Source organism: Delphinus delphis, chromosome 6, assembly GCF_949987515.2.
Source record: "Delphinus delphis chromosome 6, mDelDel1.2, whole genome shotgun sequence".
Lineage (NCBI taxonomy): Eukaryota > Metazoa > Chordata > Mammalia > Artiodactyla > Delphinidae > Delphinus > Delphinus delphis.
Window position 1 is genome coordinate 74794689 of NC_082688.1, and position 25520 is coordinate 74820208.

The window sequence follows — 25520 nt, forward strand, 5'->3', positions numbered from 1 at the left end:
AAGTATTGAGGTAATTTATTAAGCAACAGTAGATAATACAGTAGGGTTATAAGAATGTTTGTTACAAATACAAAACGGGAGTAGTTAACATTCTGGATTGGCCAACACACTTCAAAGTCAATGATAAAAAAAAAAGAGATGGAGGAACTGTTGTAGATTAAGAGACCAAACAGCCATATAACCAAATAACTAAATTCAATACATAAACCTTGATTTTTTAGATTAGAGCCTTTAGAACAAAAGTTATAAAAAACATTCTTAGGACAATGAGGAAATTTGAATATACACTGGATATTAGATGTTATGAAATTACTAATTCTTTTAGTATGTGGTTATTAATAAGAATATTCTTTAAAATGTTTTTTCTTAAAAGATGCATAATGAATTATTTAGTTGATAAGTGTGTTATTTGTAACTTATTTTAAAATAATTTCAAATGGAAGTATTAATAATAAAGCAAATATGGCAAAATGTTAACAACTGCAGAACCCAGTTGGCAAGTCCATGGGTGTTCATTGTATGTATGAACATTTTCATTAAAAAATTGAAAGGAAACACATGGAAAAATGTTAAATGAGCCTTCAAAATTGTATTTATAATGACAACTACACTGTGCTACAGACTGAATGTGCCTCCTCAAAATATGTTGAAACCTAATCTCCTACGTAATGGTATTTGGAGGTGGAGCCTTTGGGAGGTGATTAGATCATGAGAGTGGAGCCCTCAGGATTGAGGGGTCCCCAGAGAGCTCCCCCCTCCCTTCTGCCATGCAAGGACACAGGAAGACAGCATCTAAGAGCCAGAAAGTGGGCCCTTACCAAACACCAAATATGCCAGCACCTTTATCTTGGACGTTCCAGTCTCTGGAACTGTGAGAAGTAAATGTTTGTTGTTTAAGCCACCAAATCTATGGTATTTTTGTTGTAGCAGCCGAAACAGACTGAGATACTGTGTATAATTTTCTACAGAAGAATGCACTAGAATTTAGAGTAATTATAAATTATTTTTTCTAATGATTGAATAACATTCCCTATTCTCAGGTGGGTAATTTATATCTCAAGACCTCTAGGAAGGATGATACATCACTAATGATCCTCTATACATTTTATTATTTTTTCACAAAATAACCATAATATACAGTGATAACTGCTAAGGAAGCCATAACCCAGTCTTATCCCCAGAATTATCTTTGTGAAGGTTTTTAGCTATGCTTCTTCCATTATTTTAAGAAGATTATGAGGTAGATAAAAAAAATTTGTCACATTGTTATTTAGTTATAAATTCAGCTAGTCATGAAAAATAATCATAACATGCTCATTTTATTTATTTATTTATTTACTGGCCACACCGTGTGGCATGGGGGATCTTAGTTCTCTAACCAGGGATCGAACCCTGCCCCCCTGCAGTGGAAGCGTGGAATCCTAACCACTGGACAGCCAGGGAATTCCCTAAAATGCTCATTTTTAAAAATGTAATGCCAGAGGGGGACTACAATAGTTAATGAATTAGAGACAATGATAACTTAGCTCTTTTGCAGGCAACTGTTTCTAATGCAATATGAAGGACATTAACTCCAAGACTTTTACCACTGGAGGTGATTTGGCAACATTTATCAAAGTTTAAAAATGTGCATTAACTTGACCCACCAATTCCAAGTATAAAATGTATCCGAAGGACTTAGTAAGAAACTTGTGAGATTTGCCATAGCATTGCTTGATAGCTGAAATAGGAAACAATGTCAGATAATAGGAAATGGGCACATCGATATAACGTATTTATTAAGGTGGAAATATGTGTACTATATGTCAAGTTTAAAAATCAGGTTATTGAACAATGTGTATCATACAATCCTTTTTTTAAAAATAAAACATGTTTACATACCAATTGATATGGCACAATATGTTAAGAATGATTCTCTCTGGGTAGTGGAATTATAGGCAATTTTTATTTTATGTGTGTGTGTTTTATTCAATGAATGTGCATTTTTCTAGTCAGAAAAAAATAATAAGGGAATGGAAAAAAGTAACTTAAGTAACTTTAAATAACTTTAAAAAATCTTTAAAACAATTAGATCACCACTTATCACTTATCTTTCAAGTGGGATTTTTTTTCCTTTTTGCTAAACTGTATTTTGTAATTTTTCTTCAATAAACATAACAGTATAATAAAAGTGGTTATAAAAACACTTGCACACTAATGAGAAGCAAACAGTGTTTACCATTTGCCACCCCTTACATTCTGAAGAGTAAACTCCTATTCTTAACGAAGACTTTACATCCTACCATTATTCAAAGGTACCTAGTATTTCAAAATATTGCAAATAAATTGCACTTACAATTGCATGCTAAACATGACATGTTAAAAAGAAAGCACTGTATTGTAAGCACTGAACCAGGCTGACCCAGTTACACTCTTAATGCAGTCATTTAACTTTGACTTAACTCCCTAAATCCCAATTCAACAAAAAGCAAAGCACAGGTAACTAATGGAACCAGCAAACAATATTTAACGTCTGGGTACACACCAGAAAATTGCAATTTAATACTTAGCAAAATACATATCCCCTCAATTTACATTTTACCCATTCTCTTTTGATATTCCAAAAGTTTTTCCTTGGACTAATCTAGACAATCAAACCATTCCTCTCTTACTGGGGAGGAACTGTTCTTCTTAGACTGCAATTTGGCATTAAGCCAGGAAATTCATGGTTCTAAATATCATAAATGTTGGGAATGATGCTATTTCAGATTAAGAATAGTTACACTTCTCTTAAGAAATTAAGGTTCTCTTAGACACAACAAATTATATAATTAATGGGTTGGTTCCTTCTTGGTGTTAGTTGCTAGGATGTTCATAGACAAATTTGTGACCCCTCCCTCTCTAGGAAGTATGGCATGGTTTGTACTTTTCCTTTTTTCCATCATGATTCATCCCACTATCTTTACTTCTGAAAATAGAGATAACATCACCCTACATTTAACAGGATTTGGGAATTAAATATCCAAGTGTTTAGCACTATACCGGGACCATGTTAGAGGCTCAAAAATACTAATTTCCCATGACAGTCTCTGGACTTGCAAATAACAGTTTGATGTATTCTTGCTCGCTCAACTGCCTGATAATATTCAACACATTCCAAATTCCCTTTGATATAATGGAAATGACCAAAAATAGACAATCAGATATCGAAATTGGAATGAATAATGAAGTTACCTCAAATAGTGAAGGGGAAAAGAAACTGGATCATAAGCCTGTAGTCAATTTGGGGCTTCATCTGTCTGAACTGATACACATAACACAGCTTAGTAATTTGCTTTTACTTCAACTGAAAATAAGCCATCAAACAAACTTTCTATTTACAGAGGACTTAAATGAAGAAATTATTTTATATCTTTTCAATATATGGAATAATTTATAACAAACTTAATTTTAAAAATTCTAAAGTAGTTGTCCTAAAACAAAACCTTGAAATCAATCAGTGCTGTTGAAAGAATCCAGCAATGAAAATGAGTAGAGCAGAAATTAAATAAAAGACAACCACCAACAAGTAACAGTCTGGGGTATATAAGTAGTAAAGCAGATTACATAAATAAAAGCCCTTGTCTTCTCCTAGTTGGCTAAGGTAAGGGAACTACACCACTGTAGTTGTGTTGCTGTTGGTCATAGCTCATTCTTAATTTATATCTGAACTATTAAAAAACCTATCCCCATTACCCAGGAAAATTTCACAGTTCACCAGTGCAAAAATTTTATTTCTCCTTTGTTTCCCCTCCCCCGCCCCCACTTTACAAGATCTGAAATTTTACTTAATCCACAGCATTCTTTTCATCATCTGTAATCAGACATGTGAAATGTGAGGAAAAAAAAAAAACTTATCAATTTAAAATCTCAGTCCCCAAGCCCACTGTTACAGTAAATTCAGGATAAGTCTACAGCATTCACTTACTTTAGCTGGTTCTGATACCGAGGCATACTTTTTTATTTGAGAATCAACGCCTAAAGATTTGGCTAATTGTACAGCGTTTGAATCATCACTGATAAGTGTCCCAAGAGCCACAAGAAGTCTAAAAGTGGCTTCCAGGTCTTGTACAACTTCCAAGACTGTGCTAATTACTGACAAGCACTGAGCTTTCCCTTCAATGTTATGGTCTTTATGAAAACAAACAGAATAGTTCAGGGTTAATGTAGCCAGAGCAATGTGAATGTTCTTATTGCTCCCTGATTTCAGTTCTATTGCATGGGACAGTAGTGATTCTCTCTGGGACATCATGAGCTTTTGTCCTGCCTGGCCAACAAAACAATTGCAAAAAGTCCTGAGAGCAAGCAGCTGGTTTGCTGGCTTTCCTTTAGGGTTCAGAAGACTGATGAGATGGCTGCTGAACCGAGCTCCTTCTTTTTCATTGCAGAAGTTCTCATTCACACTGGGATGTTTAATTGATAACCGAAGAATGTCAAGTGCAGGAAAGACAATATCTATTGAAAAGAAAAATTCATTAATGTTAAAAAAAATTTTAAACATTAAAAATCATACGCCTGCTTTACAAAATGTGTATTTCTGAAACTTGTGTTAACTGATATTTCATATTTATAGAAACTGTATTTATTGCTACAAGATCACATTACTTTAAAAATATGGTAACTCTCCTGGGTTATTAAAATAGCTTGACATACAGTGAGTATTCAATAAATCTTTGTGCAAAGAATAGGATTGGGACCTTGCTTTTAAAAAATTCTAAAACAAGACCAAAGAATTGAGGGAAAGTTCTTTATAGGAGAATTCCAGTTCACAAATGCCAATAGGATGCTTATTATACACATTGGTAGAAGGATTTATATTTAAGGGACTGGGTAGACACCATGTAAATGAATGCGCTAAACAATCTTAACATCATTAAAAGTGAGGAAAGCAGAAATTATGGGCCCTGTGATATAGAGGTAGTATGCAACATCATTTATAAAGGATATTCACCTGAAAAAAACTACTGAACCAGAATCTAATTATGTCTAGCAGGAAAAACACAGATAGAGGAACACATTAAGTGATCAGCCAAATTCAAAATATAGGACATTTTGCAGGAAAAATGATTTTTTTCTCCAATAAATCAATTACATGAAAAAATAACGGGGAAGAGGACACTTTTAGAATAAAAAAGAGTTAATTAACTAAATAAAAGAAAACATACTTATAGCAAATGTTTGTAGCCTATGTTTAACAGGTCAGATAGAGTTTCGTGGACGGCTTGCAGGGAACCCACAAATGCTCTGAAAGAGTATACAAAATGGTCCATGTATGGGATCATTACATTACCTTCAGATTCTCTTAAGGTATGTGACCAAAGCAAGACTATGAGTTACAGTGGTATAGTGAATCCTTTTTGTGAAGTTTTTCCCAATGCGAATTTCAACTAACATGTCAACTTTTATTTAATCCAGAAACACCAGTAGTATGAAATTAAAAGATATAATTTCTGCTTTCTAGTTACATTTTAAAGAGTGTTTCTGTACCTTCAGGCCAGTTAACAGCTTTCCATAAAATCTGAAGTTGTTGGGCTGTGGGTTTTTCTGAAGAATTATTACATATTAGAGACAGTATCTTTTCAAGAAGTACCAAGTCATCCTCAGTTAACTTCTTCTCTTCCGATGCAGTTCCATTAAGTTCCTTCAGTTTACCTAGAACCCAAATCCAAACCTTCAATTTTCTCTAACTGTAATTAGGCAGATATATCACATAAATGCCAACATTTTCAATAAAAGTACTCTACCACACACCATGGGGAGGTAAGACTTTTCACAGCAATTATCAAAGACCATAAAACAAGAATAAGGCCTGGGAGTAATTTTAAGCTGAGTACAGTATAGAAAAAGAAAGATTACTGTTATGATTTTTATTTTACCTGTTGTCTTCTAAGATCTTCTAAAGCTTTTTGCTTTGAATAAGTTTTTAAGTATACCATATTTGTTATCATTTTGAATGCTTTTCAAAGTAATATTATGTCATATATAAGTCAATCCCCTACTTTCTCAGAGAGAAAATTTATAACATCTTTTAGCCAACTTATGGCAACTTCTATGACTACCAATGAAATAGTCAAAAAGCTAAATGTGTATTTATATTTAATTTATTGACTTAGTTTCATCTGTACATTTGACATCACATTTAAAAAAAAAAACATTTAATTTGCTTCCCATAATATTGACATTTCATGAAACTATTTCTTTCAAACTCTTCACATGCATCTTCAATATCAGCATCTTTGTCATCATTAATGTTACTTTGAGTCATCTAACACTATTTCCTCAAAAATTTTCATCTCAAAGAATAAAAAAGGCCAAATTTCCATCACAAAAGGTTTCAGAAGATACAATGTCCAAATTTACAAATTTTTATCTATCATAACTGGAAACTTGGATCTATTTCATTATTCTTTGGCATTAAAAATTGCTTAACACTAACAGAATATTAAAACAGTTTATTAAGGGAATACAAAAAGAGATCTTTTATATTTGTACAAGAGTTTAAAAATGTCAAGTTGTCTAAAAGTGTGTATACACTTCTTTATTGTTCAAAAATAAAGCAATTAAGAAAAGACCTATGAATGATTTTTATAAAGACAGTATGAAGGATGATGAGAAACAAAACAAACCTCCCCAAAACAATAACACCCCTGTCATATATTCAGGTATGTATGTTATCTTATCTCAATAGACTCCCACCATAATCTTTGAGGAAAACAGAGCTAGTAATACTCTCAGTCAAAAATAAACAAACAAGAAACAAAACCTAGTCATTTTGTTTTGAGGAAAACATTAACAGAAAAAGCAATGAAAGCCAACTGAGCAGTTTCATTTTTACAGACAAGATCTTTGTTTTTTAAATGCTTTACTCATTCGTTTTCATTATTTTTTTTCTGAAATCAGTTAAGAGCTTAGGGAATGTGACTGGTATTTTTCCCCTTTAATTTTTTTTCTCATTAACGTCATCAAAAAGCATTTACTTATATTTGTGTAAGGTATCTTATAAAGTATTAATGTCCATTATCAGATCGTGTATTTTTAGTTGACTCAGTTGTGTAATACCAAAATACAAGTCTCTATCATGTAAGCACCTGGTTCCCAGCACATGCTTAGGACAGAAACAGCCTTGAGAGTAACTCAAGGAGTCTGTGGATATGTGAGAAAACTATTTAATTAAAATACACTTACCTAATATTTGTGTAGGGTTTGCTTGATCAAAAGTGACAGCCTCTTTTTTAGGAAAATAAATATTCACTGTCTTAGATGCAGCTGATTGGTAGGCACTGTTCCCTATTTACAGAATAGAAGAAAGTGAAAATCGTTCAGAGTGGTCAAGAGCAAGATTTTTCTAACTGATTTTTGTTTTCAAAATTACTGAGATACATAACTATTCAGTGCATGCAATAAAATAACAACCAACTTCAGAAAAAAAGAAAATAAATCCGTAAGATTTTATATACTGTATATATTTGTTAATATAATAAATTTTAGTTTTTGGAATGGGAGCTTCATTGTAAAACAAAGCCTTTCCATTTCATATTTTCTACTTCTCTCATATTTTTAAGATTCAATCTAAATTGAAAGTTTTTAAAAGATCAAAGAACACAAAACAATTATGAAACTTTCCATTTCCTTCTTCTCCAGGCATACTAATCTCTCTTTTCTCATTCCAAATCATGTAGTAGGCATTGTCATTTTCTCCAATCATTTTCTACATCATTTTTATAAATCCCTCCCAAGTTGTAAGCTCCTGAAGGGCATATGTATTTACTTCTTAAGTCCCCATTATAGTAACACTAACTCAGTATCTGATGATGAACAAAAAACTGCCACAAGATGAAAATTCAACAATACTCAGTGTATAAGCTACTTCAACTAAAGCATAATTTAAATCTCATTTATGTCTTTCATTTCAAATCTTAATTTATACAACATTTTTGTTCTGACGTAAAATGAAGGTATTTTGCAAAAATATGAATAAAACATTTTAATCTTCTGAGTATATTAGGAATAGAAAGGGGGAAGGTAGATAAATGAAGAATGAGGTAAGTGCACAAAATTAATTCTAATTGCTTACAAAGCATAAAATATTTATTGACATGATCAAAGACACTGCCTGTACTCCTGGTTGTTAGAGTCTAGTTGTGGTAAGGAGACTGCAAATCAAATTATCATCCAAACAATTAAATACAATGAAAAGTTCTCTGAAGGAAAAGTATAGGATGCATTGAGAGCTTATGATAGACTAGAGGATCTAGCAAGAGGTATATGTGCATATCCAGGAAGTTTCACTGAATTCATTTAATAAATACTATACTGCAAAATTAAATAAAAAAGAAAAAGGAGGGAAAAAGCCAAACAATAATTACTGGTCAAAATAGCAAAGTAGAGGGCACAAGTATTCCCAAAGAGAACAGCAGTACCAAACTCCTGAGGTAGAAAACTGCATGCCATGCTCAAGACACTGATGCAGGCCAGTATGGAAGAAAAAAGGCAGAGAGGAATGTGATACAAGGCAAGAGAAAATAGTCAATGGGAAGCTATTACAGGGTTTTAATCAAGGGAGGGGCATAAACAGAGGATGACTGAGAGACCAATTTGGAGGCCATTATTTCATTGGTCTAGGTGAGAGATGACAGTGGCTTAGATAAGGTATACAAAGGTCCATTACATACACCAAACTGTTAAAAACTTTAATTTCTTAAAAATGAGAGGAAGCACTGTTAACTTTAAGACTCTTTTGTAATACAACAGGTATAACATTACTAAGAATTTATTCCATATAAAATGATTTACATATATTTCGTAATTTTAAAGTCTTATTTCTAGGAAGTAGATATAACTTTACAAATGAGAAAAAGAGAGGCACAGAAACAGAATGACTTGCTCAAGGTAAAACACATAAAAAGTAGTGGAACTGAGATTTGAGTCTAAGCATTCTCACTCCAGAGTCCTTAATCTTAATTACTTACTACATTAAACTTCAATACTGCCAACCAATGTTACTTTCACAATGAAAAAATAGCTTAAAAAATCACATACCAACTTAGTTCTCAAGTAGAGTGCTGGGTTTATGAATATTTTATTATGCTCAATAACATATATGTCACACATATTCTCTTGTATAAAATAATAGGGAAATATATATGCCAAGAGATCTGTCAAGCTTACAAGAGGTGAACCACAAGTTCGGTTCTGCGTTTTATGGCAGCCTATACAGAGTAAAAAAGTATGCCTGCACATATTCAACAATGCTAAACAAGTAAGATGTGTCAGGGTTTAGGCTGGATACTAAGAATAAAAAAAGTTAGTTGCTCAGGGGAAAGCCAAATATTCCAGGCCTAAATCGTAAAAGCAAATTCTTTCCTGAGTCCTCTCAATGTGTAAATAATATTCTAAACACATTAAGTATGTAAGAATGAAGTGGAAGAGATGGGAATAGCTCAGATTTTGTAAGGATAGTGAGGAAACCAGCCTTAATACAGTAGAACAGCAGTTTTCAATCCTGGATGCACATGAGAAAATTACAAAACTACTCTTGCTAAGATCCCAACCCAGAGCAACATTAGATCAAGTGAGCATCGCTGGGGATGAGGTTGAAGTAGTTTTTCTAAGCTCCCCAGATGATTCTAATGTGCAGTAATGACACAATTCTGAGAACACTCTAAAAGCCAGGTCAAAAGTTTGGTCTTGATTTACTGTATAAAAAGTTTTCCAGCAAGAAGAAGATGCCAATTTCCTTAACCTTTCATTACATAAAAAAAAAGAGGAAATGAAAAATGTGTACCTGTAAATGGATCAACTCCAGCTATAGTAGCTCCCATACTTGCAGACCCGGGTACATACCGACCACCACCTAAAATGCAATAATACTCCTAGTAAGCATAGGTAACAGCAAATGATAAAGTTCAAACTGCTCCTTCTTTACACAGAATGACTTATTTTCATTATTAGTCACACTTCAGAATGACATCTTAATAAAACAGCTGTAAATTTAATAACAGCAAAATGCTTAGAACAGTATCTGGCATGCAGTTAGATCTCAATAAAATTAGCCGGAAAAGTAATTCTCAAGTTATAAAATAAATATTACATGCCTTATATACTATAATTATAGAAGTTTAATGAATTATAAAAGCATTAATAGATTGGAGAGAAAGAAAGTCAGAAGTTTCCATAATGAAATGTGAACACTATTTTATTGAAATAGAGACGGGATTAGTTGGCACATAAGACAAATAGAAAAGAAACTAGGTAAGAGTTAGGGATGCTATGATAATAGCCCAGTCTCAGATTTGAGAATACTTGTAGCTGCTTTATTGAAAATGGAAAGAAAGAAAGAAACAGGCAAAACAAGTGCAGAGAGAGAATCAGCAGGATTTGGAGATGTTCGGAGTCCTGGATCAGCCTTTGTGGGAAGAAGAAAGATGAGCTATTGTTCTAGCCCCTCTAAGCTTAATATTCAGGAGTTGGTATAACCAGTGCAACAGATACAGAAAAAGCAAACAAAACTAAAAAACAAAACTGCAGATGTGAACAGGATTCATTAAAATAATGAAGAACACAGAATAAGTGGATTTGCTGAGTTTTTACCATATGCTGGCTAGCATGCTAAGCATCTTATATGCATGAATCATTTAAATATTAATTAGAGATCATTATTATATAATATTTCAGAAGAGGAAGGCTGAATAATTTGCCCAAGGCATTATTATGAGGCAGAAAGTAGTCCTACACTGTTCCAAATGTGGTTCTCTGACCACCTGAATGCGAGTCACTGGTTCAATATGCAGACTCCCAGGGCCTGCCCATAATAGCCTAGTAGTTCTCCAAATTAGCTTCACTTTAGAAACCAATAGGGAGCTTTTAAAACTACCTAAACAGCAAACCACACCCAAGACCATATAATCAGAATTCCTGGGGAAGGGATCCGACTCTGAGTATTTTTAACCTCCTCACTAATCTAGTGTATCAGAAACTCTGGGTGGGACCTTGCAATAACTAACTTAAACAAGCATCCCATGTGATTCTAACTGACATTAAATGTTTGAGAATCATATAAATGAGGAAAAGAAAAAAGAATTAAGATTGACCTTAAGTGAGAAGCAAGATGGGTAATGTTTTGGCCCCAGTGCTGTTGGTAAAACTGGAGGAACAACATCAACAATAGTAATAGCTAACATATATTGAGGGCTTAAATATATTCCAGGCATTTTGCTAAACACTTTATATGTACTATACCACTTAATTTTTATAATATCTCAATACGGCAAACGTTTTTACCTATCTTTTGTAACAGTGTGGTTCAGTTAACCTATTAATTCCATAATTCTCTTGGACTTTTAGTATGCTATCTTGCATATCTCCATAATCAGTGCATCTTCTGAGTTACTGACACTGTGCAACAGTGAGACATGCTCCAGTTACGATGGCCCCAGTTGTTCTCTTGATTTTGTTGGTACTGTTTGAAGCTTGGTATATTCTTTCTGTTCCAAAAAAAAGCTGCTAATGAGATTCAGGAACTCTGTTGTTCTAAGTTTCAGAGCATCACTGTGCCTGAATATGCTGATAGAGAAAGTTATCATCTTATCTACTCTTCAGATCTTTACTGCCTTTTCAGGGTCACCAAAGACTTCCTTAATAGCCATCATGCTATCACAACATTTAGCTTGATAGTTGGTTTCTGTAGTACACTGGTACACTGCACAGGGTACAGCTATTTATTTGCATCTGGGCCACCAATGCATTCTTAGGAGAAGGGAAGCTCACTGAGAGCAGTTCACAACTTCATGATACTGACCCAAGGTTGTGTGTTGGTCCCATCTATGGTTTAGAAAGGACTATACAGTCACTTTTAGAGCTCACAGTACTAAGTCTGCAAGGCCAATAGATACCATAAATACTACGAATTTCTTCCCAAATTTGGTATATTGTCCAGGAACTCTGGCTGAAGATCCAACAACAGCATCATAAAATACATCAAATGCTATTCTGAAAACAGAGATTTCTTCAGTTGTATTAAAGTCCAATTTTTTTCCAGTAGTGTTGATGCTGAGGCATGCATACCTTTGGTAAATAAAGTCACTTTGAAGAGACACCAACACCTCCAGGGCTTCATGAAGGCCATTAATAACTTAGATTAGGAAGACTAATCCTGGGTAGCTGGGTGGACTGTCTCCTTCCATGCTAAAGGCAAATTATGCCTGGGCAAACTTCTTGACTGCACTGCTCCATCCAATCTCAGGGACTCACATGGCTCCTTCTCTGCTCGTGATCAGTAGCATCTCGCCAGTGATAGCACTCATGCTGTGTCTTGGTTGGTGGATTCCCCTATTATCTAATTTCACAGATAAAAAAAATAGGCTCAGACAGGTTAAGTAACTTGCCAACTTCTCATAGCAAGTAAGTGGTAGAGCCAGATTTTGAACCAAGGTCTGTCTGACTCTAAAATCTATGATCTTAATGACTCTGCTCTCCTTCCAGGAAGGACCACTGGAGAAAATGATGAATTTTAATAATATGTTATTAAAAGTCATGAGGAAAGCTATAAAAGTACTCGAGGAAAAAGAAAAAATTAGAAGTTAAAGAAAAGGAGATCCATCAAAATTGGAAACACAGATAATAAGGGAATTATCAGTTACTGGATAATATCTTCAAAATGTAAAGCTGTATAATACAAAATGTTATACATTTAGTGAAGAAAGACATATTGATCAAAACTGCTTCCCACCTGTAAAAGGATCTGCTGCAGGCAGTGTGTTAGAAGATCCTGATGAAGAGCCTGGAACATACCGACCACCACCTGTGCATGCAAACAAAGAAAAGTCTCAAGTACGCCAGAATCCTGCAATTCATAAATGGCACATTGCTTACATCAGAAGACTCTAAATTTGGGGAGAAATAAAAGAGCAAGGCTGTCCCATGACAGAATAAGAGGAGTTACAGTCAGAAGTCTTATAGTTGGAAAGGTTAGTAAGAAACTAAAATTTCAGTGATTCTCCAAGTTTTGCTTTTGTTAACTTTAATCCTTTATTATATCTTAGCTTCTGCACTTAAATATTAAAATAACTAGGAATTCAAATACAAAAAGATAAATTGCAGTTGGTCTCTGACCTAAATAATATACACATACAATCAGTTCCTGTTCCTATACGAATTCACTAGAATTCCTGCTGCTGTTGTTGCTATCAAACCACAGGCACCAACTGTGAATCTTTTAGAGAACCCCTGGGTTCATTAATTCATGTGTCAAACAGTGCATTCAGTGCTGAGATCTAGCAGGGAACAAGATTGCTTGTATCCACTGAAGCTTACAACCTACTGGAGAAAATCACAAAGGGAATGAGTGGTTCAAAGGAAACAGGCTTCCCATTTATACAATTACAAATGTGTGGTGTGTGTGAGTACGTTTTGTTAGTATCTCTAAGGAAATAATCAGAGGTGTCTACAAAAAGATATATCTAAGGATGCTGACAGAGTTTCAGAGGAGCAAAAAAGCCAAACTGTTGTTAGATTTCCAGACAGAGCCAGCTGCTTTTCGGTCCTCCATCCCACAAGATAGCTTATGAAATACAGTACTCTTTTGTACTGTAGACTGATATTCCAACCAACAGAAATATACAGGTAATAAACATTTTTTTTTCTTGTTCTGTCAAGTGCATCTGCTGGGAGGGTCCTATCATTTATAGTTCATAGTGAATCAGTCTGATAATCTGTTTAAGTCCACATGCAGGTGAGATTAACTTTATTATGTGAACAAACAATGGAATTTTGAACTAGAAGGAGAGGAGATAATTTAGGAGCATGAAGCATCTGTGAGGGAAGAAGAAAAAAAAGACCTGAGACAAGAAGAGGATATGGGATCCTTGCAATACGAGGAAGAGCACTAGCACATGAAAGATAGAGTCAGAAATAATAGGAACCCATTAACAATAAAGTGTCAATTTCAAATTTTTATTTAGAACTAGCCTTATATCTAAGAAAAGATAGATATAGGGTCAGCTCTATATCTATCCCATATCATGGCCTCAGTTCCCAGGGCCCAGAGCTCAGGCTAATACTTCTAGAATTAAACTCCATTTCCAAGGATCCCAGACTCAAACTAATACTACTGGGATTATAATACTACTGGCATGAGAACCTAATCCCATTAATAACATTTTAGACGCTGTATACTATGTTATAAACAACTGACTTAAAATGAACATGAGGAGGGCTTCCCTGGTGGCGCAGTGGTTGAGAGTCCGCCTGCCGATGCAGGGGACGCGGGTTCGTGCCCCAGTCCGGGAGGATCCCACATGCCGCGGAGCGGCTGGGCCCGTGAGCCATGGCCGCTGAGCCTGCGCGTCCGGAGCCTGTGCTCCGCAACGGGAGAGGCCACAACAGCTGGAGGCCCGCGTACCGCAAAAAAAAAAAAAAAAAAAAAAATGAACATGTGGAATACAAATAACATGTAAACTAAAACTACCCATAGTTCAGTTCTAGATTTGATGCATAACTAACTAGTTTCGCCTCATGTGAAAACAGAATTTCTATTTACTAAATTTCACCAAAATATATATTTTAAAAAGAAGCAATAACATGAAGGAACTTACAGGTTTCTTTTCATTTCAAATGACTGAATTAGTTTCAGTTTAATTTTATTTAGTTTACAGTGTGGCTGTATTTTTGAAAGAGAACGATTTACAACTGTTTCCATAAATACAAAATTACTATATAATTTGAGCCTCAAAAATATATATCTGCGGCAAAAACCTGCTGTAAATCTTGGTTTTTATTTAAACAGCTAATCATAATAGGTGTTTAAACACAACAAATAAAGAAAAAAAAATAATCAACATTGGTGGAAGTATATAAGACTTAATACAAACCCTAACTTACCTGTAAACGGATCTGAAAAACTGGGATTCCCAAGTCCCAACATTTGACCTTTTGTGTTATCAATAATAAATTTAGCCACCTGATCCAAAAACATAGGATTCAAATCATTCTTCTGCAAGAAGTTGTATGCAGTTAACCAGGGATCGTCAGTGATGTTATATGGCAGTTTATATGATGGTCCACCTTCGTTGACATCAATTGAGAAAACATAATCAAACTCCTTTAATAGGAATATAAAAAGGAGATAAGTGATTACTATCTGTTCACATAAATTAATGACATACATAACACAGATTTATGTTAATAATTATAGTGCTAAACTTTCTCCAAAGCACAATTTTAAAATCTTCCACTTGGCAAATAATGTTTAATAGCAACCATATGCATGTGGTGCAAGAATAGTAGTTCACTGGCAGGTAGATGTGGGGGATGGATTATTACTACATATTAATTGTAAGACCAAAGGATGGTTTCCAATTAATTGATCTCAAGGCCAAAAGTATTAGCTGTTACCTTACCCTACTCATGAAAACATGCTGGCATTATAAGCACAGCCCTGCAGGGTCCCTCATGGCCTGTCAAGTTAAATATAACTAGGCACAAAGCATTACATGAAAGGTGACACAGAAGCGCCTAATCCAAAATGGTTGGGAACAGCTTATCTATGTAACTACCAAAAGGCAAATAATGGCAGTGTCCATCACAAATGCAGCTCTCTCTACATGCAAAGATATCAAAAAAAAAAAAAATCTACTTCAAGACTAAGAATCTCCCCATTGAAATCTATTTTTAAATGTCAAAACACCAAAGAAAATTTTATTAGCATGGGGAAAGGGAAACAAAAACTTTTAATTTGTCTAATGCTTTAAGATAATAGCAATTAGAAAGAAGTCGACATACTTTCCCTTCATATAAAACTTTTCCAGATGTTTGCTGATTAGCACCAGATGAGCCAACAACATCACCAATTTTTATCCACCTCCCTTCACTAACACTCCACTGATAGGCTTCGACTTTCTCCCCATCTCTGATTAGGCGAGTCTGTCCTTCTCTAGTACCTTAAAATAAAAATTTTAAGAATCAAAGAGAGAATGGCAGAGTAAATTTTACAAACATTAGATCGAAAAGTTTTAACATTAAAGTTTATATATAAAAGAAAATATGTATTTTGGTTTAATAGAAAATTTTATGAAACAAAATATTTTAAAATGTAATTCTACTGGAAACTGGCCAAAAAGAAAATAACAGTTTAAAAGAAACCCTACTGCGACTTCCCTGGTGGCGCAGTGGTTAAGAATCCGCCCGCCTGCTGATGCAGGGGACACGGGTTCGAGCCCTGGTCCGGGAAGATCCCACATGCTGCGGAGCAACTAAGCCCGTGTGCCACAACTACTGAGCCTGCACTCTAAAGCCCGCGAGCCACAACTACTGAGCCCACGTGCCACAACTACTGAAGCCCGCACGCCTAAAGCCCGTGCTCCGCAACAAGAGAAGCCACCGCAATGAGAAGTGAGAAGCCCATGCACCGCAATGAAGAGTAGCCCCCTCTCGCCGCAACTAGAGAAAGCCCGTGCTCAGCAATGAAGACCCGATGCAGCCAAAAATAAATAAATAAATTAATTAATTTAAAAAAAAAACTCTATTAAGTAAAGGATGGTTAAAAACATGTGATTCTACTAAAAAGCAGCTGGCTGATCGAAAATAAAACAAATTTTATTAACGAGTATCTTCTGACAATACTTCATTTCAGTAAATGATTCTCCATTCTTCTAGCTGATCAGGCCAAAAAGAATAGAAGAGTGTGATTCCTTTCTCTCAATTCTAATCCTTCAGCAAATTCCATCAGCTCTATCTTTAAAATATAGCTAAAAGACTACCTCTTCTCACCATCTCCATTGCTACCTGTTGGTACAAGCCACCATTATTTCTCCGTTGCACTGATTCAATGGCCTCCTACTATAGGCCCTGGAGCCCCCTAGAGTCTATAACACTGGCTGTTTATTCTGCCTACGACATTCTCCACACAGATGTTAGCAAGATTTGCCCCCTTGTCTCCTTAAGGACTTTACCTGAAAGCCACATTCTCAGCAAGGCCTTCAGTGGCACAGACTGCTAGCTGTCCTCCAGAGATTCCTGCTCCTATTCCAATGGGTAGAGCTGTAGCTGTCTAGTCGAAGACTACCTTATTCCGCCCCCTTACATTTTGTAGTCCCTAGATTACACACTGAGTAATGGTCAGTGGAATCTGGGTAGGTGTGATAAATGCCAGTTCTAGGCCTAGTTCATCATCTTCTACCCTCCCCTCTTATGCTGTCTAGTGGCTGAATATCTATAATTCAGGGGGACCCTGCAAGCACATGATGAAGATGGTGATTTCAGCATGGGTCCCTCAATGACCTAGAGGAGTAAAATTATTCTACGAACATGTTCCAGCATACCCTGCTGTCAACTGAACTTCAAATGTGCAACAAATAACCTTCTCTTGTGTTAAGCCACTGACATTTTAGGATTTATCTGTTACAGCAACCAGTGCTATCCTAAGTATTATACATTTCCTGACCACTGAATTTCAAACTCCTGTTTTATTTTTTATTAAAACTCAATGCCTGCTTTACTTTTCCCATAGTACTTATCTGACATACTTGTATATTTACTTATTAACTTTTTAATTATCTGTCTCCTCCTGTACAACATAAATTTGTGAGAACAGAGATTTCTGTCCCTTTTGTTATCTGTATTCCCCAGAGCTTAGACCAATGCAGAGCGGACAGTGGGTACCTAGTAAATATTTATTGACTGTGTATATATAGACAAAAAGATTACATTTTTGCAAAGAACTGTAAGAATATTAAAAACATGAAATAATACAGTGGTGTTCAAACTTTTGGTTTCAATATTTCTTTACAGTCAGAAATGTTATTCAGAAGCCCAAACAGCTTTTTTTATGTAGGTTATATCAGTTGATTTACTGAATTTGAAATTAAAAATGAGAAGAGCAAAAAGTATATTTACTTCATGGAAAACAGTAATAGATCCATTACATATTGAATAAGTAATAGTTCAATGAAAAATAAATATAGTTTTAAAAATTTAGTGAGAAGTCTGGCATTGTTGTACATTTTTGTAAATCTCTTTACTGTCTCTCTTAATAGAAGACAGCTGGATTATCATACCTGCCCCTGCATTTAACCTGTTGCAATCTGTTGCTTGGTTGATGTATACAAAGAAAATCCAGCATCACACGGATAATACAGTTGAGAAACAGAGGACTAGTTTAATAGCCTTTTCAGAAAAATGTGGATATTCTACAAGTAGTAGATCCTAAAGGTTACAAATTTAGAATCTGAAACTGTATCAATGAACTTTTCATGCTCTATTATACTAAAATCCATTGATGTTATACTCTGAACAGTTCTTTTACCCATGTATGATTTTGTAAGACCATGAACTGGTCATTTGGAAAATACTGATTCACTGAGCTATGCAGATCTTCCATATGATTACACATTTTATTATTCAATATAAAAAAACTGCATTTGTTAATATTACCACTAATATCACAAGTTTTCCAAAATTCAATTTTCATTTGGAAGTCTGAATTTTATCTTTGGCAACGAATGCTGTCAGTTGTTTTCCTTAAAGTGACATTCTCGCTTTGTTCATTTTCAAAAAAATATCTGCCAAATACCTAAGCCTGAATAACCGTAGTTGTTCTTTGAAATAAAAATGGAATTCCCTGAAAAAAGGGAGAGTTCAGCCTGCAACTCAAATGACTGCAGAAGTACTTACCCGAGGCACATGGTACTTCGGTAAACTGTATGTGTACTTTACATTTTGTCATCCAGAATGTTAAAAAAGACACATACTAAAGGGCCAAAATGTAACAAAATTAATTTTTAATGCTTCATCAGGGACACTCCTAAGGGCAGATGGCATTTTTTTCTTTTTTAATGACGACTGCATACCAGTGAAGAACACCATGACTACCTGAATAGTTTGGTGCCACTGCCTCCATCTACGTCCTAAGGAGCCAGCAGTTTTACCCACCACCGCTTTTATACCATAAATGTAGATGATAACACAGTGTAAAAGGCAAATAACATCTTAGTATTATAAAACTAGCTTTGACCACATGGATATCCTGAAAGGATCTCAGAATCCCCAGGGGTCCACGGACCAAGGGATCATGGACATATCCAACCTAAGATTTCATTTGAGACAACTACTGTCCTCTGATTTTAAAATCAAATGATCCCTAACGCATTAAGCAGACATTGCTTTATTTAAACTCATTTTTATTTTTAGTCTCTACAACCTCTCAGAGAATCCAATCAACCAAAAGGTATTAAATGAGTGATATCCGAACACCTACTATATATGAGCTAAGTATTAGGTGATTTATTTAAAGAAAAAGATTCCTGTTTATGGGAACTTAGCTCGAAGTCTTTAAAACTGTGAGGCAGAGGCAAAAAGAACATGATTTTTCACTGTGGTTATGCATAATAAAAAGTCTCAAAGATCAGTACCTGGCAATGAGAATAATACTGAATGACTTAACAAAACAATCTTTTTTTCTTGTCACTCATTATTCCAAAAGGCAAACAAGGCAGCATTTTTTACTACTAGATACATTGAAATATTTACCAGGTTCATTCAGATGTTCCCTCCCAGGAAGCTGCTCAGCATTAATGTCCCCTAAATCACCAGTTTTGGAATCAATGGTTGCCTGAGAGAGTTCTCTTTCAAAAGCCTTGATTTCTTCAGCACTTGCTGTCCGATCCTCTGATTCTGTAAACACTCTAATAATACCATCACTATAAGGAAACAGAAAGTGATTTTAAGTCACTGCCACAGTAGGTTAACATTATCACACTTCAATGATCCAAAGCAAAAATAATCTGTATTTGTGAATACGAGAAATGTTACTATGTATTTATTGCTGAGTGTAGAACTATGCCGATTTCAGCACACTACCCTCTATTACTTTCTAAAGCAATGGAAAGGGTGGAAAAAGACTATTTAAGGAAAAAGTTACTGGGAAAGAACAAAGAAATATATATTTAACACAATTTTCAATTCCAAATTAAATATTTACCCTCATAAAAATCTACAGACATAGCATACACTTTTAAAATGAACATTACACACATAGGTATTATGGTATAAAGAAGGGTAGTAAACTGTTTAACTTATAAAGGGCTCAAATACCCAGGACAGGGCTTAGAAAATACTAGATGCTTGATATCCATTAATCAGAAATGCATGGAGCCTGTCCTTACTATGCCATTAACTAGCAATGTAACCTAACCCGAATCAAGAAAAAAACAGCTTCACCTCTGGAATAGATGACAGTCCCAGCCTCTATTCTCAGAAAAATGACTTCATTTCCATAATTTCTCTTTGTGAAATTTTGGGGTAGGGGAGACAAGTTAGCCACTTTCAACTGTACTAATCCTACTCAACTCTGCAGAAAAACTTTCTTACTTAACCTTCTACTAACAGCAGTGTTACCCCTTTATTTTTCTTCAACTTTAAATGATTTTAGGGTAAAAATAACTAAACCAACAAATCAACCTCTGGCCCAGCCAAGGAGTAAAATACATCCGCTTTATTAGACACTGTATCCCTTATGGCTGTCGCCCTTTTTCCTCTTGCCTTCAGTGCCACAGTAGTCTATAATCCTTTCCCTCATCCATTTCTTCAAAAATCTCCTTCTATCTGTCTCCTCTCATTTACCTTTTTCTATCATTTTCTATGAAAATGTGATGTCAAAAAAGTCACTGCTAACATCTTTCAAAGCAAATCCAAAAGCTTTCCTAACTTTCCATTCCTTAACCCCTTCATGTACTTATTGACACTGATCACAATCTCCCTCCAAAATCTCTTTTCCATCTCTGAATTTCAACATCTGGATTGCTTTTTGTTTAGGCTACTGGCTTCTTTTTCTACCCACAGTGTATCACAAGTTCAGTCTTTAGTTCTGTTCCTCCCCTTCTATGTTTCTTCCCTCAGAGAAAGATGCCCTATTGCTTGACTCTGGAAGCTCTGTGCCAATCTTGATCTTCAGTCTCAGTTGCTACACTAGGACCCAGTCCAAATGCCCATGACCAATCTGCATGAGTGTGGCTTATCACCACTCGGATCCCAGGAAGTTATCACCTTCTTCACCAAACCAACTCTCACTCTTGTCCATTTTTATTAATGTGGACTTCTAATCATCCAAAGTTTGAAACTCTATCCTTTTCTGACACGCCCCCTTCTGATCATTTTCCCTCCGCATTATCTCATTTTCCAGTCTTTTATCCATTAGCACTGCAGGGTCAATATTTCACAACTTCACACCTACTACTGCAATTGCTTACCAACTTGGTTTCCTGCCCATTGTCACCACTAGTTAAATCTAACCTACGTATTTAATAATTCATAAGTTCTGCTTTAATCACAGCACTTCTTGTTCAAGAGCTACAACCCTTTAACCCCAAGCACTGAATCTAACAAATGCTGGGCATTCCAGGTTCTCCATAATTAAGCCCCACGCTACCATCTTCCCCTGTCACCCACTGTTCCCCAGCATTGTTCCTCCACCATTTTCCTTCATTATCTTTCAAAACCCAATTCAAATTTCTTCTTCTCCAGAAAGTTTGCCCACACCAATCTCTAACTTTTCTAATTTCATGTTTCGACTGCAGAACTTACAATGCAATACTATTATAATATATCATGTATCATTAGTGCAAAACCTGTTATACCTACTACTGTTTTGTTTAGTAACACAAATGTGCCTGTGGTCTCCCCAGTTCACCTGAAATTCCTATGGCTTATCTCTGTGCACTCTAACACCTACCTAAGGCCTAGACACATATTATTGATTGACTGACTAGAATATGAGTACCTCGCACCAACCACAATGTCACCATTGTCTAGCACACAGCAGCACCATATAGACTGAGCTGGAAGTCGGATTGTTTGAGCACATTCCCCATGTTTCCAGATTCTCAGAGATCTGTCTTCTGCTGTTGTCACAAAATCTAAAATTAATGAATACAGGAAAAATTAGTTTGAATATATAAAATTAAGTACATTTATATATACCACCTTTCTAAATAGGCATACTGATTTTTAAACCCCAAGTATTTATAAATTATAGCTTTAAATTTTATGTATTTGTCACTTATACAATATACAACTTCAAAGAATCACATTTTTATATATTTAACATCTTACACACTATACTTTATACCAATAAATTATAAGAAGTCTTTCCTCAGATGCCCAAGAACTTTTTTTTTTTTTTTTTTTGCGGTACGTGGGCCTCTCACTGCTGTGGCCTCTCCCGTTGCGGAGCACAGGCTCCGGACGCGCAGGCTCAGCAGCCGTGGCTCACGGGCCAAGCCACTCTGTGGCATGTGGGATCTTCCCGGACCGGGGCACGAACCCGTGTCCCCTGCATCGGCAGGCGGACTCTCAACCACTGCGCCACCAGGGAACCCGCCCAAGAACTTTTTACAACACACCATCAAGTCTGAATTAATATAAAGATGATCATACAGTTTCCTCCTTTAGGAAAAAGATACTTATGAAATAAAGTTACTAAATTACTCAAGTTACAGTTAGTAAATTGATTTAAATCATTAGCCCTCTGCCCCTCACCTCAAGATGGAATAGAACAATGCTCAATACAAAATTTAAAATATGTAGTATAAGACAGTCTTACCTTTACAATTTGGAAAGACAGATATGCTATAAATATAATTTGTATGACCATAAAATACTTCAAGACACTCGCCAGTGATTTGCCACCTTCTAATACTAGCATCATTTGCACAGGAGAGAAATTCTGTTTCACTCAAAATTGCCAAGCCTCTTACACAGTCTTCATGCCCTGTATGAAAAAAAAAAAAAAAGAACATGATAAATCAATAAAAATGGATCATTTGGTTGATGGCTCTATGTATTTTATTAACATTATAAAACACATACCAGTGAATATTAAAAACTGATTTTCAAGTTAGAGAAATACTTTTTTTTTTTCCAGTAGAAAAACCTGATAGCCAAAATTTGTACTGTAGGCTTGGCAGTATTTTTTATCACCAGTCTTGGGAAGTTCTATATTTACCATATCTTCTCTAAATTATTTCTTAAAAATTTCTTAAACCCCTCCAGAAATAAGTTTCTGATCCCCACAATTTTTTTTAAAGGAAATCCTTTATTTATTGATTGATTGATTGGCTTCACGGCATTTGGGATCTTCGTTCCCGACCAGGGATCAAACACGTGCCCCCTGAAGTGGAAGCTCGGAGTCTTAACCACCGGACCACCAGCGAAGTCCTCCAATTTTTACTTGACAATTCATGTCAACTTCTCTTCCCCAATAACAAGAGTAATTCATAACATACACAATATTAAAATATAAACAGATATATAACGAAGAGTAAATATCCCCTAAATTTCTCACCACATAATACTGAGATTAATATTTATAAAGCACCAAGAAAAGAAAAACTAAGATTACAAAAAAGATTTCAATTATTTAAGAGTTTGAAATAAAATATCATAGAAAAGTAAACTTTATTAAAATGTGAAACAGGTTGAGAGAGATTAATTTATCTAAAACCACACAATCAGTGGCAGAGCTAAAGCAAGAATTCAAGTTTCCTGCCTCCTATTCCTGCCTCTTTCGATTCAACCAAAACATAAATATAAAGCCAAACATTGTTGCTTTACCAAGGGAAATATTTCATAATTTATATAAATGCAGGCATTAAAATGATAAAATAAAAATTAATGACTATTGATTTTTTAAAAGGGCAAGAATTTATGGAATGAAAACTTCTTGTGTTATGTTGATTGTATATATATATATATATATATATATACACACACACACACGTGTGTGTGTGTATTTATTCCTCTCATCAAAGGATATTAAATGTTTTTAAAAACTTGATAAGATTCCATTTTTTTCAATATTAATTGAGGCATTGTAGATGCCACTACAATTTTTTTTAAAAGACAAAACATTCTCAGAAGTTTGTGACCTAATAAAGGAGACCAGAAGTCAAAACCTTTCCCATGCTCAGTATTTCCTATGCTGATTCAGAGTATCTATAGCAGATTAATAAAAACTTAACACATATGTTGTATGTATGGAAGCAGAAACAAAGGGATGTTTAGTTACAACTCATTGTCTACTTTCCACCTACAGATAGTTTTATCTGCACAAAGGGACTTCTTGAAGTATTATCCAGGATGCTGATCAACTTTTAAGGAATAAATAAAAGGAAAAACAAACAAACAAAATCATACCAAAAATGTTAAGTGCCCCACAAATAAATCATCAGTTCTAATATTAGACAGCAGATGCCTCGTTTTAGGAGTTATTTAATAGCTGAGGTTTTAAAAGACTACCCACCTGAAACCACAACATAAACAAAGCCTGAAAGTTGTTATTATTAAACAATGTACTTCAATATTAATAAAAGCACAACTGATGTTTTCCTCATATATGAAGATAACACTACTGACCCACCCTCAATAAGACTTATGCTTGGAAGTTTCAGGCTGAACTTGTTCAAATGACAACCAAAACATAAGTGAGTACCAAAAATTACATATATAAAATACACAGAAGCACATACCCATATTGTAGCTATTTATTAGTCCATATCTGGTTGTTTTATGAGAGGTCTCAGTACATATTTTAAAAAGATATTACCGGGCTTCCCTGGTGGCGCAGTGGTTAAGAATCCGCCTGCCAATGCAGGGGACACGGGTTCGAGCCCTGGTCCGGGAAGACTCCACATGCCGTGGAACAACTAAGCCCGTGCACCACAACGACTGAGCCTGCGCTCTAGAGCCCGTGAGCCACAACTACTGAAGCCCGCGCACCTAGAGCCTGTGCTCCGCGACAAGAGAAGCCACCTCAATTAGAAGCCTGTGCACCGCAACGAAGACCCAACACAGCCAAAAATAAATAAATAATTCAAAAAAAAAAGATATTACATATTAACTGTCAGAAAATTTACATTCACCCAAGTTAAATGGCTCAAATACCACTTTAAAACTTCTAAATTTTTGAAAAAAATCACCTGTGCAAATAGGAAGCAAAAAGATTACAAAAGCTGTCTACTCTGATCTTACCAGAAAAAGTCCTCTCGCATCTTCCAGCCTTCCAAAGTTTAATAGTCTTGTCTGCTGATCCAGTTAACATTAAGCCCTGCTCAGGTAATATCTTTACTGCCCATACTGCAGCTGTATGACCCTGTGAGAAAAATGGGTATTAAGTTAAATTGCCACAGAATCATCATCTTTAATTATTTTCTCGAATATTCACATAGAACTACTGTACCTGTAAGGTCATCATGCATTTGTCATTCAGCCAGACTTTAGCAGTAGTGTCCCATGAGCCACTAAGTAATGTCCCAAATTTTCCAGATGAAAGACTACAAACTAAAGGGGAAAAAGGCATTAATTAACACATTTTCATAGAGAAAAATGCTCAACCTTGCTAGTTACTAAAACACTACAATTTTAAAAACACTTTATGAAGTGACAGTATTAGCTAATTAAGGCTCAACTCAATGGAAATGCAGAAGAGTGCAGCGGTCAAGAGCACAGACTCTGGT

At 35.3% G+C, this 25520-nt stretch overlaps 1 protein-coding gene across 1 annotated transcript in view; it reads right to left on the bottom strand.

Moving 5' to 3' along the window:
- PLAA (phospholipase A2 activating protein) overlaps positions 1–25520 on the bottom strand; it is a 39290-nt gene continuing 13770 nt past the window's right edge. Inside the window, exons 3-14 of the mRNA XM_060014856.1 lie at positions 25244–25344; positions 25036–25156; positions 22610–22777; positions 21788–21923; positions 19540–19709; positions 15796–15953; positions 14896–15115; positions 12746–12817; positions 9803–9871; positions 7204–7305; positions 5506–5670; positions 1–4473 (exon numbers count right to left, since the gene is read on the bottom strand). Of these exons, the coding sequence (XP_059870839.1) occupies positions 3908–4473; positions 5506–5670; positions 7204–7305; positions 9803–9871; positions 12746–12817; positions 14896–15115; positions 15796–15953; positions 19540–19709; positions 21788–21923; positions 22610–22777; positions 25036–25156; positions 25244–25344 (2048 nt within the window). The 3' untranslated portion in view covers positions 1–3907. The remainder of the gene's footprint in view (positions 4474–5505; positions 5671–7203; positions 7306–9802; positions 9872–12745; positions 12818–14895; positions 15116–15795; positions 15954–19539; positions 19710–21787; positions 21924–22609; positions 22778–25035; positions 25157–25243; positions 25345–25520) is intronic.